This window comes from Grus americana, chromosome 2 (genome assembly GCF_028858705.1).
Source record: "Grus americana isolate bGruAme1 chromosome 2, bGruAme1.mat, whole genome shotgun sequence".
NCBI lineage: Eukaryota > Metazoa > Chordata > Aves > Gruiformes > Gruidae > Grus > Grus americana.
Window position 1 is genome coordinate 61,903,324 of NC_072853.1, and position 16,418 is coordinate 61,919,741.

The window sequence follows — 16,418 nt, forward strand, 5'->3', positions numbered from 1 at the left end:
GATATTATATTCTGCAGTTTAAAAAAAAAAAGTAATTCTGAGCCTAAATTATGCCTGAGTTGGGTGTGGGACCTTCTGCCTTTGCTGGGCATCCATCAGCCTCTGGTGCCCTCAGGCAAGGGCAAAACCCTCCCCTGCAGCTCCAGAAGGGCCCGACATGGCATGTCTCAGGCACCCTGGCACCATCGGGCAGTGTGAAGTCAGCCCATCGGACTCCATGTCCCTGGCAAAAGGCTTCAAGTAAATTAAAATTAAATTAAAGCCTAGTTACATTTTTTGTGTCCATGTCGTTCCCCCCCTCCACAGGTCACAGCCTCGGCTCAGCGAAGGTGTCCCGGGCGCAGACATTTCCCAGCTACCCCTCGGAGCAGGGCGAGGAGCACCAGCAGTCCCTCTCCCTGGCCAGCAGCTACGCCTTCAGCTACGGCTCAGGCCTGGTGCAATGACAGCCGGGGGCGGCCGGCCGAGAGAGACATTCGAGCCTGGAGCCTGTCGCCAGGGCCGGGGAGCCACCGGCCCCCTCCGCACCCACCATTTTCCGTGAAAACTGATGCCTACCAGCTCCAGACGGGTCACCGCCAAGGCGGAAACCTGAAAAGGCGGCTTCCCCAAAGCAGAGGCTAAGTCTTTATTTATTTATTTTGCCGTTCCTTTTGTTGATATGTTCAGAAAGGAGGGGGCGGGTGGGGGGTGGAGGGGGACGCGTTCGTGTTGTGAGAAAGTGATGGAAACAAACAAAACTGTGTTGGTGTGAAGGTTTCTGCATGACCGGAGAAGGCCCGTTCTGGGGCTCCGTCGCAATGGCGCATTCGACATCGGGGCCTTCCTACCCGCCTCCACCAGCAGGCCCGCCCGTCTTCACCTGTAACATTTTTAGGTCCTTGCCACAGCCCACTGATTCCTGCTGGAGTCGCTGAAATGTCGCCAATTCGAGACGCAGCATCAGCACCTTCAGATCCAAGCGAGTTTGTTCATTACCCTACAGGGTGGTCGGGTGTTTTTTGAGCCAGACACCAACAGAAACTGGAGTAGCAGGCTAATACAGTTTGTTGGGAATAGAGTTTGATACATTAAGGTAAAGTTATTGCCTGGTACGGATCTAATCTTAAATTCCGGGGGCAGAAATTCATCCCTTACTAATACATACATAATTCTCACGACACCCCTGAGACCTGTGAACGTCCATATCAGCAGCACAGTTTCATCCTCAGAACTGCCGCGAAGTCTTCTTATTTGCAAATTATTTAGGGAACCATGCCTGCAAGCCTAACTTTAAAAAGTGGGAAAACTGTTATTCAGACAAATAAAAGTGGGCTGCATCCCCGGCTGGCCACCGCCTGTGCCACGGCTGGGCCAGATACGGTAGAGCTGAGCTCTGGTCTTGTCTTTCTGGTCAGCGTTACTTTGATTTTCTTTGTTTCGTTCTCAGATTTCTGTTTTAGATGCACATTGTATCTTGTATGATCATGTGTCAAGCATCGGTTTACTTTGAAAAGGACGATGAGTACCTCTCAATGGAAATTTTCTGTCTTTGGAAGACATCTTTAAAAAATGAACTGTAGTAGGTGTGTTTGTAATCAATAACGAGGGAATAAGTTGGAAGGCATACCTGTAGGTGGAGAACAAGTTTTATCTATCCTGAACATTTAGATTTTTGTAAGTGGTATCAAATATTTATGTACTTCTTGCAATGCCCTGAAATGTTTGAAATTGTGGGGAGACAAATCTGCCCTCTTGCTATGATCTGAGCATCCTTGTGTTCTGTTTCCAGTGTGAAATGATTGCCATGATTACTAGAGGGATTTGTCTCAGTAGTTGTTTCTCAGGACAGGTTGAGGAAGCGTATCAAGGAGGAGACACATAGACTCTTTTCCAATGAAACAATCAGTTTTATGTACCATAATTTAACTGAGAAAGTGCTGTTGGGTTGTTTTATATATGCACATATATATATGTATTAAAAAGTATGGAAGAAACTTCTGCTTTTGATTAAACATTTACCAATACAGTATGTCCAGCTTTTCTCCAACCATTTTCCAGGCTAAGAGACTTACAGACTAAGCAGACTTACAGCTTTCCACACTTCAGTGAACAGCTGCTGAACAACAAAGCTTTGTGATCCACTTGAATGAAACACTTCTACCCCACCACAACCAGCTTTATTTATTTTTCCTCTTTTTCCCTGTCTCATTCACTACCTCTTTTCCTTCTCACAGTGCTGCCATACTCAGGAATAGAACGGCTCCCTACAGAGAGTATTTTAATGAGCTAAGATGAAAAACTGCTGTCCCACGCTGTCAGGGAGCTGTACCTATGGTGCTCTCTGAGCTGTGCCCATCAAGGAAGCTTCATTCACACTTTCATTTAAGAAAAAAATTTGTTTGACATTTTGCTTTGGGAAAATTTCCAGTTGGCAAATGTTACATGAAAAATGCGATACAAAAAGGATAGATACTGTGCTGCTGTAATTCCATTATTCAATACAGCTTTGCCAAATATATGCCTTTTGAGGAACTGGCCAGTTATTTTTATTCCTATGCAACTGCAATTCTTTCACTTGCCCTAAAATTATATCTTTTCTTTAAAATTTCTTAGATTAAATTTCCAATATGATCTGGAGATTTCTGTGCTGTGTCCATGTAACTATTTTCTTCTGTGACTTGAATACCAGTCATTTAATACTTCTATATTCTACACAGTACAAAAGCGGGGAAAGAGTAAAACAGGAGAATATCAGAACTGCTTTATAGTTCCAGTGCCCATACACATTAAGAACCTATCTAAAACCTAAAGCTAGTGCTTTAGCTGTGTTTAGATAAAAAGCGTAAGAGCTATATAGTGTGCTCTTTCTGTTTGCTGGGGAACACTTGCTGTCTGTCACAGATGGTTTTGTCTTCCTATGCAGTGCATGAATATTTTCTAGTTAATAAAAATGTAGATGCTATTTCCAAACAAGACACACACAAAAAAAAAGGGGGGGGGGGGCGGGGAAGATTGGCCATGTATAGGAGTTTAACTAAATATTTTGCTGTCATTGTACAAGGCAACTATCCTCTCAACTCATACATTTATAAACATCTGTGAAGTCCCATCTTGCAGCAATAGGTAGAAAACTGAACTCCAAGAGAAAGCTGGAGAAAGCAACCAACAAAAAGCAAACCTGACCTATTGGGAACCTACTTCTTGTAGAAAGTAAATGCAACCACACTGGAAGTTGAAAATAAGGGTGCAACTTCACAGCGTACTGTAACACAATCTAAGAAGACTGGGCATCTGAAGCACAAAGGTATTCAGCAGCCAGTGGATGTTGCCATTAGTGCCACTCCAGAACAGCAGATGATATCACTATAACATTTGTGTGTTTACGTAGCTTCCAGAAATGTTCCTCAGAAAAGCTCCATGAGAACCAGGTAGGCACTGCGCCAACAGTTTGCCAGAAAACTCTGTTTTCACGGAATATCTTTAATTCCTGGCATATGCCTGTCGATAATCTAAGTGATTTCCCACTGAGACTACTTTGTACAGCTCCTAGTGCTTCCGCCAGAAGGAAAACTCTCTTTTGGCACACGTGGTAGAGCTGCTTGCCTAGAGACTACAAGGGCTTTTAAATAGGCCCAGGGACCCATTGGGTCCCTGTTCAAGTCTCGGCTTTCTTCATGTGCAAGGCACACAGATAATACGTCTACTCCTGACCCAAGGGGAGCTCTCTGTTTTCAGCTAATGAGCTGTGAAGAGATGGAGGGCAACAAAATGTCTTCAGTGGTAACCAGGTGCAACTGGTACAAATGGAACTTAGCATTAGTACATTATAAAATAGAAAAAATAACATAAGGCTATCGCTTTCATTTTGGTTCTGAGAATGTGTTATGAATACATAACCGTAATCTTGATTTAAATTTTTAAAATATGACCCTTGATAACAATATATACACCCCTATGAGCAAATAGCACACAGCATAACTAAATATAGTTGCTAATATATCTTAACTGTGAGTATTATAGATTGATGCATGCTGGTACTTTTGACTTTGAAGTCACTTGGTGCAGAAAAGGAGAAATTGAAGACCAGTAATAAATCATCAAATGGTGCTAAGATACTAGAGTAGCCCCATTTTTTTAAACAGCTACATGTTATTGATAGTTTAAATCATCTCTGAGTATACTCCTTTGAAACACTTTTGCCTGGCTACATAAAGGAAAAAAAAAGAATATCTTGTAACATGGAGTTTGCTGTCTTACTGAGTAAATGTTTAGTCTTTAGTTTTCTGTGGTAGGCTCTGATTCCAGCTCCTCACATGTAACATGTCCATGCAAAAACCTGTTCTTGGATTTTTTTTTTTTTTTTTCCCCCCTAAAGCTAGCATGTCAAGCTTGGAAATGTATTGACAAACCAAATAAGTTTGTTAGACAGCAACAATAGGTGCTCTCTTTTGTTTTAACAAAAGTCTACCATGACATTTTGGGAAAAATACTTCATTTCATGGCATGTGAATAGAAATCCTGTTGGGAAGCAGCAAACACATTTCTAAACAAGTCTTGTTCTAAGCTAATAAGACTTTGCTGGAGGAGGGGTTGAAATGGAATATCTGAGGTCAAAATTCTTTTAAAGTGCTCTCTATAGCAATAATTTAAGTACAACATACAGCCTTCAGGCACCCATTTATTTAGGAGTTGCCAAGTGCAGGCAGTCTCTGAAGACCCTTACCTGTTCATGGCAAAGAGAAAAAAAGAGCATTAATCAGATCTCTGTATTGCATTTATCAGAAAAGGAATTAACTTCATGCTTGTTCAGCTCTCCAGTCTAATAGGCAATACTATGAGGAGTAGTGATTTTTGAGATATTTGATCTCTAGGAACTGACAAAAACCATCAGCCTGTAGCATACAAACCTCTACTCAGACTTAGCTCACCAGCCACATTCACTAGTTTTCACCTGGTAACCTAGAAACTGCAGGGTGGTTTTCCATGAGAAAATATGAGTCTCTCAAATGGCTGTGCTTTTTAGCATGAAATATAGAATTATTTACATCTGTTTCTTCCTAAACAGGAAGGTGTTCCAATTAATCTCTTTTTTAGTGTTTAATATCAGTGTACTTTATCTCTTTTTATACCTGCGGCAAAGGAATAAATGTGGCTTTCATCCACACACAGAATAGAGTGGACTGTGGAGAAAGTGTGAAAAGCTGCTGTTTGATTACAAGAACAAATGAAACAGCACTGGAAAGTTTCATTTTTCCGTACATTGTCCAAACACTTGTGACTCTTTTCAAACCAACTTGTTACACAACCTGTATATATTAGAATCTTATGTTTTTCACCACAGACAACTGGTTGGGGTGCCTACCTATGTTTTGTAAGCAGAAGATAATGACTGTGCAACACCATTGTAGTGGCATAACTTTAAAATCAAAGGGTATAAGGTTGGATATATTAATTCTGCAGATATAAAGTCTTGCACTCCATTAAGGGTGCTGTGTTTGTTCTTGATATTATAAATAAATGCTCCTCACTTTTGATTTTAGATAAAAAGATGTGTTATATTGGAAACAAGTACAGGCATATGGTGGAATGAAAGAAATGTCAAAGAATATTGACTAACGTGTTGTAACAAGAAGTTTATCTCTCTGTCCAGGCCCTTACAAGACAGCAAAAGGTGATAGGTAAAGGTGCTGTGTATTCAGCAATAATTTAAATGGCATTATGCTTAGAAACCTAAATATTAGAATCCATAAGTGAACTGGTTCTATTGAAGAAAATGGAAGTTTCACATTGCAAAGATGCGAAAAGCATCTTTGCACGCATATGCACCTTGACAGATTTTTATGGGTATGGTTAAAACAGATATGAAAGTAACAGGTTTAAGTATGATTATTTATAATTAAAGCATTTCAAAATGTCAGTATTGTTATGACATTGCAAGCTGTAATGGAGAAAAGATTTCCTTTTCAACTAAATAGTCTCAGAATCTAATATGTGCTTGTGGTGGGCTGACCCTGGCTGGATGCCAGGTGCCCACCAAGCCGCTCTGTCACTCCCCTCCTCAGCAGGACAGGGAGGGCAGAAAATAAGATGGAAAAAACCTTATGGGTCAAGATAAAGGCAGTTTAATAAAGCAAAAACAAAGGCTATGCAGGAAAGCAAAGAAAAACAAGAGATTTATTCTCTACTTCCCATCAGCAAGCAATGTCCGGCCACTTCCTGGGAAGCAGGGCTTCAGTACATGTAGCAGTTACTCTGGTAGACAAATGTCATAATAACAAATGCCCCCTCTCCTCCTCCTTTCTCTTAGCTTTTACTGCTGAGCAGACATCATACAATATGGAATATCCCTTTGGGCAGCTTCGGTCAGCTGTCCTGGCGATGTCCCCTCCCAAGATCTTGCCCACCCCCAGCCTACCAGTGAGGGGAGAAATGTTGGAGAGACAGCCCTGGTGCTGTGCCAGCCCTGCTCAGCAGCAGCCAAAACCCTGGTGTGTTACCAACACCTTGCTGGCTGCCGATATACAGCACCGCACGGGGAGGGCTGCTGTGGGGACAAGTTACTCCATCTCAGCCAGACCCAATACAGCTCTCTACCCCTTATTCCATACCATTTGCGTCATGCTCAGCTCTCACATAATTTAATACATATATATATGTCTTCTAACCATCCCATTGTATTTAATTATCATTGCTGAAATCTCTTCTTTCCAACACTTGCAACTTACACTACATACCATCTTTATACCCAACACACCAATTTATACATTCGCATTAACTACTATCCCCTCTCCTTTAACAGATAGATATTACTCTTGCATTCCATGGGCTTCCTCCACTCCTCCAGATGTTCATAAAGAACAAACTATGACCGATATGTCTAGATGGGTGCTCAGGACAGAAGAAGTAGTACTTTCAATTGTTGGGCACCAATACCGGCTTGGTTTGGGTCATCATTGCACTCATACGTTTTCTTACAAAACTCACTCTTCATCGGTTCAGGTCGTTCCTGCTACATTACTTCCTACAACATACAATTCACATCACAGATTATTCTTCCTCCAAGGTTAAATCTCCTTGAGGCACACACTGGGTCCCCCCATCCTTCCGTATTACCCACCAAGTACACCCAGATCCTTGAGCAAAGACAATCCCACAAATGGCTTTGCCTTTTCCCATGGGAGGAGCAATGCACACTGCCTTCACCAGCCACTCCTCAGTGTGCATTATGGGGACCTTATCTCCTCCCACAGTATGTAGGGTTTTGTTTGGGCAGGACCAGGATGGTTAGCAGATCCTCTGGTGTTAATCAACCAAGTGGCTTCTGCTAAATTTGTATCCCAGTGCTTCCATGCCCCATTACTCAATGCGGTCAACATACTCTTTAATAAAGAGTCCATTATATCTCTCAGTCTTTCCAGAGGCTTGTGGTTGATATAGGATGTGATACACTCACTCAATCCTGTGTTTCTTTGCCCAGGAGTTTATGAGGTTATTTCAAAAATGAGTGCCATGGTCTGATTCAATTATTTCTGGGGTAATATGTTACCACAAAATTTGCCTTTCAAGGCCTAAGATGGTGGTTTGGGCAGTGGCATGGTTTACAGGGTATGTTCCCAGCCAACCTGTAGTTGTTTCCACCATGGTGAGTATGTAGTGCTTGCCTTGGCATGTTCGTGGCAGTGGTCCAATATAGCCAATTTACCAGGCCTCGCCATATCAAAAACCAGCCACCACCCTCTATTCCAGGTAGATTTTACTCATGTGGCTTGCCTGATTGCAGCACATGTTTCACATTCATGTGTGATGGTCTCCATCATCAGGTCCACCCCTCGATCACAAGCCCATCTGTATGTTGCATCTCTCCCTAGATGTCCCAATGTTTCATGGGCCCATCAAGCTATGAATAACTCACCCTTATGCTCCCAGTCCAAGTCAACCTGGGCTACTTCAATTTTGGCAGCCTTGTCTACCTGTTCATTGTTTTGATGTTCTTCAGTGGTGCAGATTTTGGGCACGTGAGTATCTACATGATGTAACTTTAAAGCCATGTTTTCTACCCTGGCAGCAATGTCCTGCCACAACACAGCAGCCCAGATGGGTTTACCCCTGCACTGCCAATTGATCTTCTTCCACTGCTGTAGCCACCCCCACAGGGCATTAGCCACCATCCAGGAGTCAGTGTAGAGATAGAGTACTGGCCACTTATTCTCATTCAGAAATCTCTAGGGCTAGTTGAATAGCTTTCACTTCTGTAAACTGACTTCACTCACCTTTTCCTTCAGTGGCCTCAATGGGTGGGACTCCACACAGAAGCTTTCCACTTTTGATGGTTTCCTACCACAGAACAAGATCCATCAGTAAACAAAGCACAATGCCTTTCATCTTCTGATAACCTACATATGGTGGTGCCGCTTGAGCACGAGCTACCTCCTCAGGCAGTGCTCCAAAATCTCTGCCTTCTGGCCAGTCCATGATCTTCCAGGATTCCTGGGCAGTTGGGTTTCCCCAGACAAGCAAATCGCATGACCAACGCTACTCTCTTACTCCATTTAGCGCTGGTTGCCTGATGTGTAAAGGGGATTTCAGGGGCATCACCCTTTTACAGTGCAGTTTGAATTACTTCATGACAAATGGTAGGGCTGTGCTTTCACCCCTGGAGCAGTCAATTCCAGTTGTAATGGTCAACCCTCCAAGTGAAAGCAAACTGTGGCCTGCACTCTTCTGCCAAAAGAATTGAGAAAAACTCATTGGCAATGTCACTTGTGGCGTACCACTTGGCTGCCTTCAACTCCAGTTCATACTGGAGCTCTAATATGTCTCGTACAGTAGCACTCAGTGGTGGTGTCACTTCATTCAGGCCATGATAGTCTCTCTGTTCCTGTTTCTGGTCAGAGTATTCACTGACTGACCCTCACAGTTCCAGACCAAAAGTCCCCTCACCAGGATCAAGTGAGGTGATTTTAGTTCTTCTAAGTCTGGGAAATCGTTCATTGCCTTCTTGTGTCTCTACAGCAACTATGCTTACCCTTCTTGGGTGATCCCTTCTTAACAGCTGTCTTCCCTCTCAGTTTGCATACATGGGTGTCCACCTTAAAGGTGGGTTCACCATCCCACTTCCTCATGTCCTCCCCCGGTCATGCAGGAAGAACCAGAGTGCGCTATGTGGCATGCACCTGGGGCTCCCTTTCCCTCTGACTCGGGCAGAAGACTGCTGATTTCTTGGGGTGACCCTGACAGCCAAGGTGCTGGCCCATAGGGGCGAGGAGGTACAGATATTTTCTTTGACGTTTTGGAGCCAAGACACTGTCTCCACAGTTGATGTATCCATATCCAGGCAACACAAGCTGTTAGAATATAATGCTGGGGCACTTTGAATCACCTTCCTCCACATGACCCGTGTGCACAGGACATCCTCTGGATCTTTGGAGACCTCATCAACACTTAGATCACTGTAGATGACTTCCAGCACTGCTACTTCTCTCATGAACTGGGCTCCTTCATCTGTGGTAGTCCACTTTCCTGGGGACTTCACAAGATCTTCCCTGAATGGATATCTTGCCCTCACACTTGAGAGGAGACATCTTCAGAGACTGCAAATTGCTGCCTCCTTTCCAATTCTTCTCTCAATTCCCCGGTTTTTACCCAGGAATTCCAGCCTTTGGGCTTCCCTACCTTCCAATTGCTGACTGTCGGCCCTGTTACCTCAGCATCAGAGCAGCCAGGCAGTGATCTGCTCAGCTGGCTGTCAGCTGTAATCTTTCCACATGTCTCACAGTTCTGATGAGGTCAGGGACTGGGTAGTTTCTGCTTCCTGTCTGAATTCTCTCACTCCTTCCTCCAATTCTTTGTCAAAGGACTGGCTTGTTGATCAAACCTTCCCTCTTCCCCCTCCCTTACTAATCAATGACACAGACCTGTTGTTTTCCTTGTCCACTATTTCTTTTTCACTACTGAGGCAATTACTGTAGTTGTTGTTGTTTGGGCCCTTATCTCAACCATGGTGTCCTCAGATGCAGTTTGTGTCCCTGCCTCAACCACAGTCCTCTGAGAGAACTGAACTGCGGCTCGATAGGCACAGGCCAGGCCCCAGTGCAGTGCTAGAAGCTGCTGGTTTTCACTGGGGCAGGCAAGGCACCCTTCTATCAGGTGGCTTGTCAGTTTGCCAGGGTTGCTTACCTGTTCAGGTGTGAAGTCCCAGGTTATGGGAGGTGATAACCATCCTAGGAACCTGACCAAATTCTTCCACACACCCTGCCACCCAGGGACTGGGCACCTCAGGGCACATTTGAGTATCGCCTCACCCAAAAATTTTCTTAACACCGGGATGAGACCAGATTGCACAAACACCATAATATGCTAACAGTGTTAATTACTAGTATTAAACAGCTCACGTAAGGGTGAACAAGGACCTTGGGAGCCTGCATAATAAAACCATCCACATCAATCCCAGGTAGGAAGAGAGAGATGTATTCCCTCATCCTCTCCACAAGATAGCTCCCCCAGCACAGCAATAACATCAATGCCAGGGCAAATCACAGAGCCATTATTTGTACTAATATGTTCCAAGCTCAGCAAAATAGAGAGATAAGCAGTGCAGCCAAACAAGCTCCATGACCCGCACAGGAGCTTGCCATTTAATAACTACTATAGCTGCAGCTTAATACAAAACCCCACATTGGGCACCAGAAAGGACTGTGGCAGTTCGATCTTGGCTGGATGCCAGGTGCCCACCAAGCCGCTCTGTCACTCCCCTCCTCAGCAGGACAGGGAGAGCAGGAAATAAGATGGAAAAAAACCACAACTGTGAGACAAGATAAAGGCAGTTTAATACAGCAAAAGCAAAATGCCATGCGCAGAAGCAGAACAAAACCAAAAGATTACTCTCTACTTCCCGTCAGCAGGTGATGTCTGGCCACTTCCCAAGAAGTAGGGCTTCAGTATGTGTAGTGGTTGGTCCTGAAGACAAATGTAAAAATGAATGCCCCCACTTTCTCCCCCTCTCAGCTTCTTATTGCTGAGCAGACGTCATACGGTATGGGATAGCCCTTTGGTCAGTTTGGGTCAGCTGTCCAGGCTGTGTCCCCTCCCAAGATCTTGCCCACCCCCAGGGTACAGGTGAGGGGAAGAAACGTTGGAGAGACAGCCCTGGTGCTGTGCCAGCCCTGCTCAGCAGCAGCCAAAACCCTGGTGTGTTACCAACACCTTGCTGGCTGCCGATACACAGCACCGCACGGGGAGGGCTGCTGTGGGGACAAGTCACTCCATCTCAGCCAGACCCAATACAGCTCTCTCAGATGAGGGAGTTGATCTTTTTTAAGTCTCACACTGAAAGTTATGAAGAATGGGTTCATTGTTTTTTTTCCTTAAGTACAGAAATCCTCATGAGGTTAAATAGATTTACCACATTCCCATATGATCCTGGGATTGTCAAGTGAATGGATATATTTTAGAGTAGATTTTTTCCTGTAATAATATTTGACATTAAGAAGTTAATCCTCCTTTTTAATATAGGCTATACGTTGTTTTCAATCTTTTTTTTTTTTTAAATTGTATGATAGCAAGAATGCAATGGGCATAGAATATAGCACAAAATTAGTCAGCTCTCTTGGCAATTCCATATTAGTAACAAAAGATTACAGTCAAGCCTATTCTCAGCACTGCTCCTATAGCTAGTACTGATTTAATACAGTTACAAGGAAAAATAGACAATACAGAAAAAAAAGTATTATGACTTCCTAGAAAGTATGACACATGTTCACCTTTTATTTCTTTTTTCCTCTTTGAAAAATATCATTGCAGAAAAAGAGAGAAGTTTCTGAAACCTAATAAAAAGGAAAAGAAAAATAACATAGTAAATCAACAAAAATTAAACAAAAAAGATTCTGTAATCTTTAAAAATATTGGGAGAATTTAGCAGACATTTAAACACATAACAATGGGTCGTGTCGAGTGCAAAACAGGTTCCCTGAGCATGCAGCTTCTTTTGACTTTGTCAGGAGCTGTGAACAAGTAGCTCTGTAACAATGGACTCAGGAGTGCTCATTTGCCCCTAACCTGGCTGGAAGAACCAAGTACCAGTCCAGCTAACGTGCATTATGCAATACAGGTGCTTAAAAAAAATTGTATTTTGCACAATACATCACGATTGTTATCATGCAACTTTGTAGAACTTACTGCAACCTAATATTGCTAAAAATATGATTTAGAATATTTCACAGCTGATCAAATTCTGGGTAATAAAAGCAACATCTGCATTTATAATGCATAAAAATACATAAGTGTTCAGCCTTTATGCTTCTAATTATAAAATGATCTGACAGAATTCTGTGGGAAAGTTCCTGCTATTGTTGGGTAAATTATGGAAATTTAAAAGAAAATAATAAATGTCTGCTTCAGACAGTTTTTTTCAGAGAAAAAAATGTTATTAACAGAGAATAATTTTAATACATATAAATATTCCCAACATACATTTCTCTCTTCAAATACATATGTAGACATCAACATGAATGAAGAAAGGTATTAAAAAAAGAAAAAATTAAAGATACTGTGCATTTGTTTGACTATATCTTAGTATGATAAGCTATTGATCATTTAAATCATGTTATAAAACTTACAGGTTAATGCTATAAGTGATTTATTTAGTGTAACAGCCTAATTAAATAAACTTTTAAGAAAGGTGTTAAATATCCTTTAGAATCATCACGATACTTTTTTTCTAAAACTACAAAATTCTCTTTTTAAGTAAGCATAAGGTTAGAGAACTACGTCGGCCACTGCTAGTAACTCTTATTAGCTATTTTATCTAATTATTCTGCCTAACAATGTGGGTAGTGTGGAAGTAATAAACATATTATTCTTTTGAAACTTGCCTTAGATAACTTTGTACATTTCCCGTGGTATCTGTAGCTTGAACGTTATATCCTAAGTTATATGTAGCGATATATAACTGCAGGACTATAGCACGGATAGTAAGGTAAATCTACACCTTTATAAGTCAAGCCTAATTAAGGTCAAGAAACTAGTCAGAGCAGTGGCACAGTCCCGTGGTATGGTGGCAGCCTGCTCCAGTAGTCTCTGAGCTCCCACAGGCGAGGCTGTCACGATGATGATGATGAGGCTGTCTCGATGATGATGAGGCTCTCGTATTTTAAAGGAAGCATTGGCAAACCTATCGCGTAGATGCTCATCTTCTTCTCATCGCTCTTAATGCCTTTTACTCTTAGAAAAGAACAAAAGAAAAAAAAATATTTATGGGCAAAAGCAGAAACAAGGACACCCACTGGAGGAGTGCCCAACAGAGCCCTGCAGGGTCTTCTTAGTCCTTGAAATATGGGTCGTTTCTGTACAGGAGCCCAGTTCAGGGGGAAGGCTGGAAAGGGTGGAGGAGAGGGAGTGTGTGTCTGACACCGGCTGGGGGAGAACTGGGCCAGAGTCTTCCATTCTCTGGCTGACTTGGCAGGTAGGATGCTGGATGAACTGACTGTGGTAGCAGAAACAGCCCGCATTTCATGTGACAGCGAAAAGTCCAGTATAGCTTCATGTTTTGAAGACCACTGTGGGCCTTTAGGTGTAATCCTTCGCACTGGATGTCAAAGGGACGGTGGCAACCCTGAGCCCACACATACCCTGACACCACATCCCAGCGAGGCATGGAAATGGAGGCGCCTCTCATGCTCTAGCCCAAACCAGTTCCCCAGAAATGTCTGAGGGCTGGAAATGTCTTTTGAGTTTCCTTACTTCCACCTTAAATGGTACAGTCTGAGAACTGATTTCTACTCCTGAGGCGCATAGTCTAAAAGAGCATTTTAGCACCTATCTTGTAGAGAGACAGGGCTGGTTTTGGAACTAACCCTTAGTGTCAGACTTACAAAGCCATTTAGAGGATTAACTCCTATTGAGCATCTAGGCTTTAAAGGAAATAAGTTTTCTTTCACTTGCACTGAGGAGTACTTACAGAGGCAGGGTTTCAGCTACTGTAAATAAATATCATTGATTTGAAACTTCACATAGGTCAATAACATAGAAGGTTTAGAGGAGCATGATGCAGATAAGATTTAAAAATAAATTTAAAACAAGTCAGATCACTGGTTCCCAAGTATCTTTATGATTAAAAAAAAATGACTACCACCTCTTAAAAAAAAACAAAACAAAACAAAAAAACCACAACAAACAAACTAGAAATGAATCTGATAGTGAGATCAGTCCTCTGAAATCTTGTCTTTTTCTGAAATAAGGTTTCTTATTTGGATCTCCCAGGAGTAAGCTAGCATCCACCTGTCATCAGACTAACAAATGCTGGTAGCACCTGTACTTTAACTATCTGCCTGCTTTGTTGCCTTGGTCCTCTCATCCTGTCCCCTAGTCCTGGGATAAGATCTGGAAAGGAGGTAGGTGGTTAAGTTGCACAGCACAGTTAGAACAAGCTGTTTCTGAGTGTTCTTGAAAAAATTTAGGTGCCTAACAGAAAAGGTACCTGGGAATTTAGGGCAGGTGGAGGTCAGAAAGAGGGTTAAGTGCTGGACTACCTTGCCTAACATGGGGGTTTGGAGGAGTCCATCTTCTCGTGTTCTTTGGTGGGTCAAGCCCCTAAAGCAGGCTGTTTCCTCACAGAAACTTTGTTTTACCCCAAGATGCACAGCCAAGGGAGAGCAGAAGACAAGCAGAATGAGCTGTATCATGAACGAATTATAGAGTGAGAGAAGCTCTTCAAGCTAAAGGAACATTTTTGAGATGAACAAAGAAAGTAACAGGAGATAAAGTAGGTTACTGCTCTTTCACCCTCTTTCATAGACTGTGAGTTTAGTATTCACCCTGTTGACCCAAACTCTGGTGACGGCCTCTCCTACATTCAGAAGTCTCAGCAAAGACTGATTGCAAATATTTTTTTCTCTGATTTCTTTTTTAAAAGACATGAGAGTGTACTCCCGTTAAAGACTTAGTAGTACTATTAATCACGGAATTTTCCTTTGAACGTGGGACTTAAACATCTAAATTTTTCACCCAGCATAAAAGATGAATGTTATTATTATGGAAGAGAAATCTGGTTTTACTTTTCTTAAAATCTCATAGATTCATTTTCCAGTTACACAGAAGCTAGTTACCCAGTGATTCAAGACGCATGTTTTTTAATGAAAACTTGCTTTATTATATTTATTTCCTTTCAGTAAATTTTCTATGGCCTTGAAACAACAACAACAACAACAACAACAACAAATCTTAAAGTTTAGATAGTATGCTGAGCTGGTTGCTATCCATAGTTGTGTCACGTTCCTTGATTATTTTTTTTTCTCTCTCTTAACTATTTGGGCAAGAGGTACAGCATGAAATAGCACAGTAATTGTTCAACATAAAACTTCCAAATTACAGTTGATGAAGTTCACTCAAAAGGAACTAAAAGTTCCCAAAAGAAGGTGGCAAATCTATGGATAATATTGAAAATAATCAGCAATAAACAATACTTTGTACTATTTTACACTGGAAAGTTTATTTACATAATCCAAACTCTGTTACAGCAAACAGGCTCTTACTGGGTCCCATCCTGACAGACTCATAAAATATTTAAAGAGTTTTAATATTACATTTCAAATCACACTTTTGGAAGTTTCTCTTGTGTGTAGCTCACTAGTTTTTAAGGCAATGAGAATGCTGATAAGTTTTGGGTTGTTTTCTTTTTAGATTTAATTTGTATCAGTCTCATGTTCAGCTGCTGTTCACTGATATTACCATGGTACAAAAATGAAGCTGTTGTTTTGGGTTTGTTTGAAAAAATAATATATTGTTCTTAGTATGCTATATGTGATGTGATTTTCCCTGTGGACTATCCTGGTAGAAGTAATATGTCTATGGAATTTGAATTAAAACAGATTAAATACTTGCAAAGATGTGCATTACAGATATTTTTTTTCTTCCTCAAATCCCCAAAATAAGCAATTATTTTGAAAAGACAAGCTAAAAGTACCAAGGGAGGCAAGAAATAAGGGCATTACCAGAAATAATCAAAACGATCTAGTACTCCAGGTACTTAACCTCAAACTCTCCCCCTTTTTTACCCTCAGTAAAGTAGGCATATATTTTAACTGTCTCTACAAGCAGTGAAACAATACCAACTTCTTGGCTTATGGATATTTCTGTATCAGGGTTCCAATTGAGAACTTCAGTGTAATCAAATTCATTACATTATTGTTTTGGCATTTTAATATAAATGGGGTCATCAAAGAAACGACCCGATACTACGGGGTTTTATTTGTAATGCTGTGCACAACTTGGAATTGTTTGCTATGACATTTGATAACTCAGGAAATAAGCCAACTTATTAATAGTACAGTTCTGTGTATCCTCATCAACTTCACATGCAAACATCTATATATCTGAAAACCTTCACTAAGTGAAACAAACAACAAATATCCCTTGCAATGTGTATATGTCCTTGTTCAGGA

The 16,418-nt window shown here is 41.7% G+C and overlaps 1 protein-coding gene across 1 annotated transcript in view; it reads left to right on the top strand.

Moving 5' to 3' along the window:
• DOK6 (docking protein 6) overlaps positions 1-16,346 on the top strand; it is a 266,352-nt gene extending 250,006 nt beyond the window's left edge. The window contains exon 8 of the mRNA XM_054817397.1: positions 307-16,346. Within this exon, the coding sequence (XP_054673372.1) occupies positions 307-446 (140 nt within the window). The 3' untranslated portion in view covers positions 447-16,346. The remainder of the gene's footprint in view (positions 1-306) is intronic.
• The last annotated feature ends 72 nt before the right edge of the window (positions 16,347-16,418 follow it).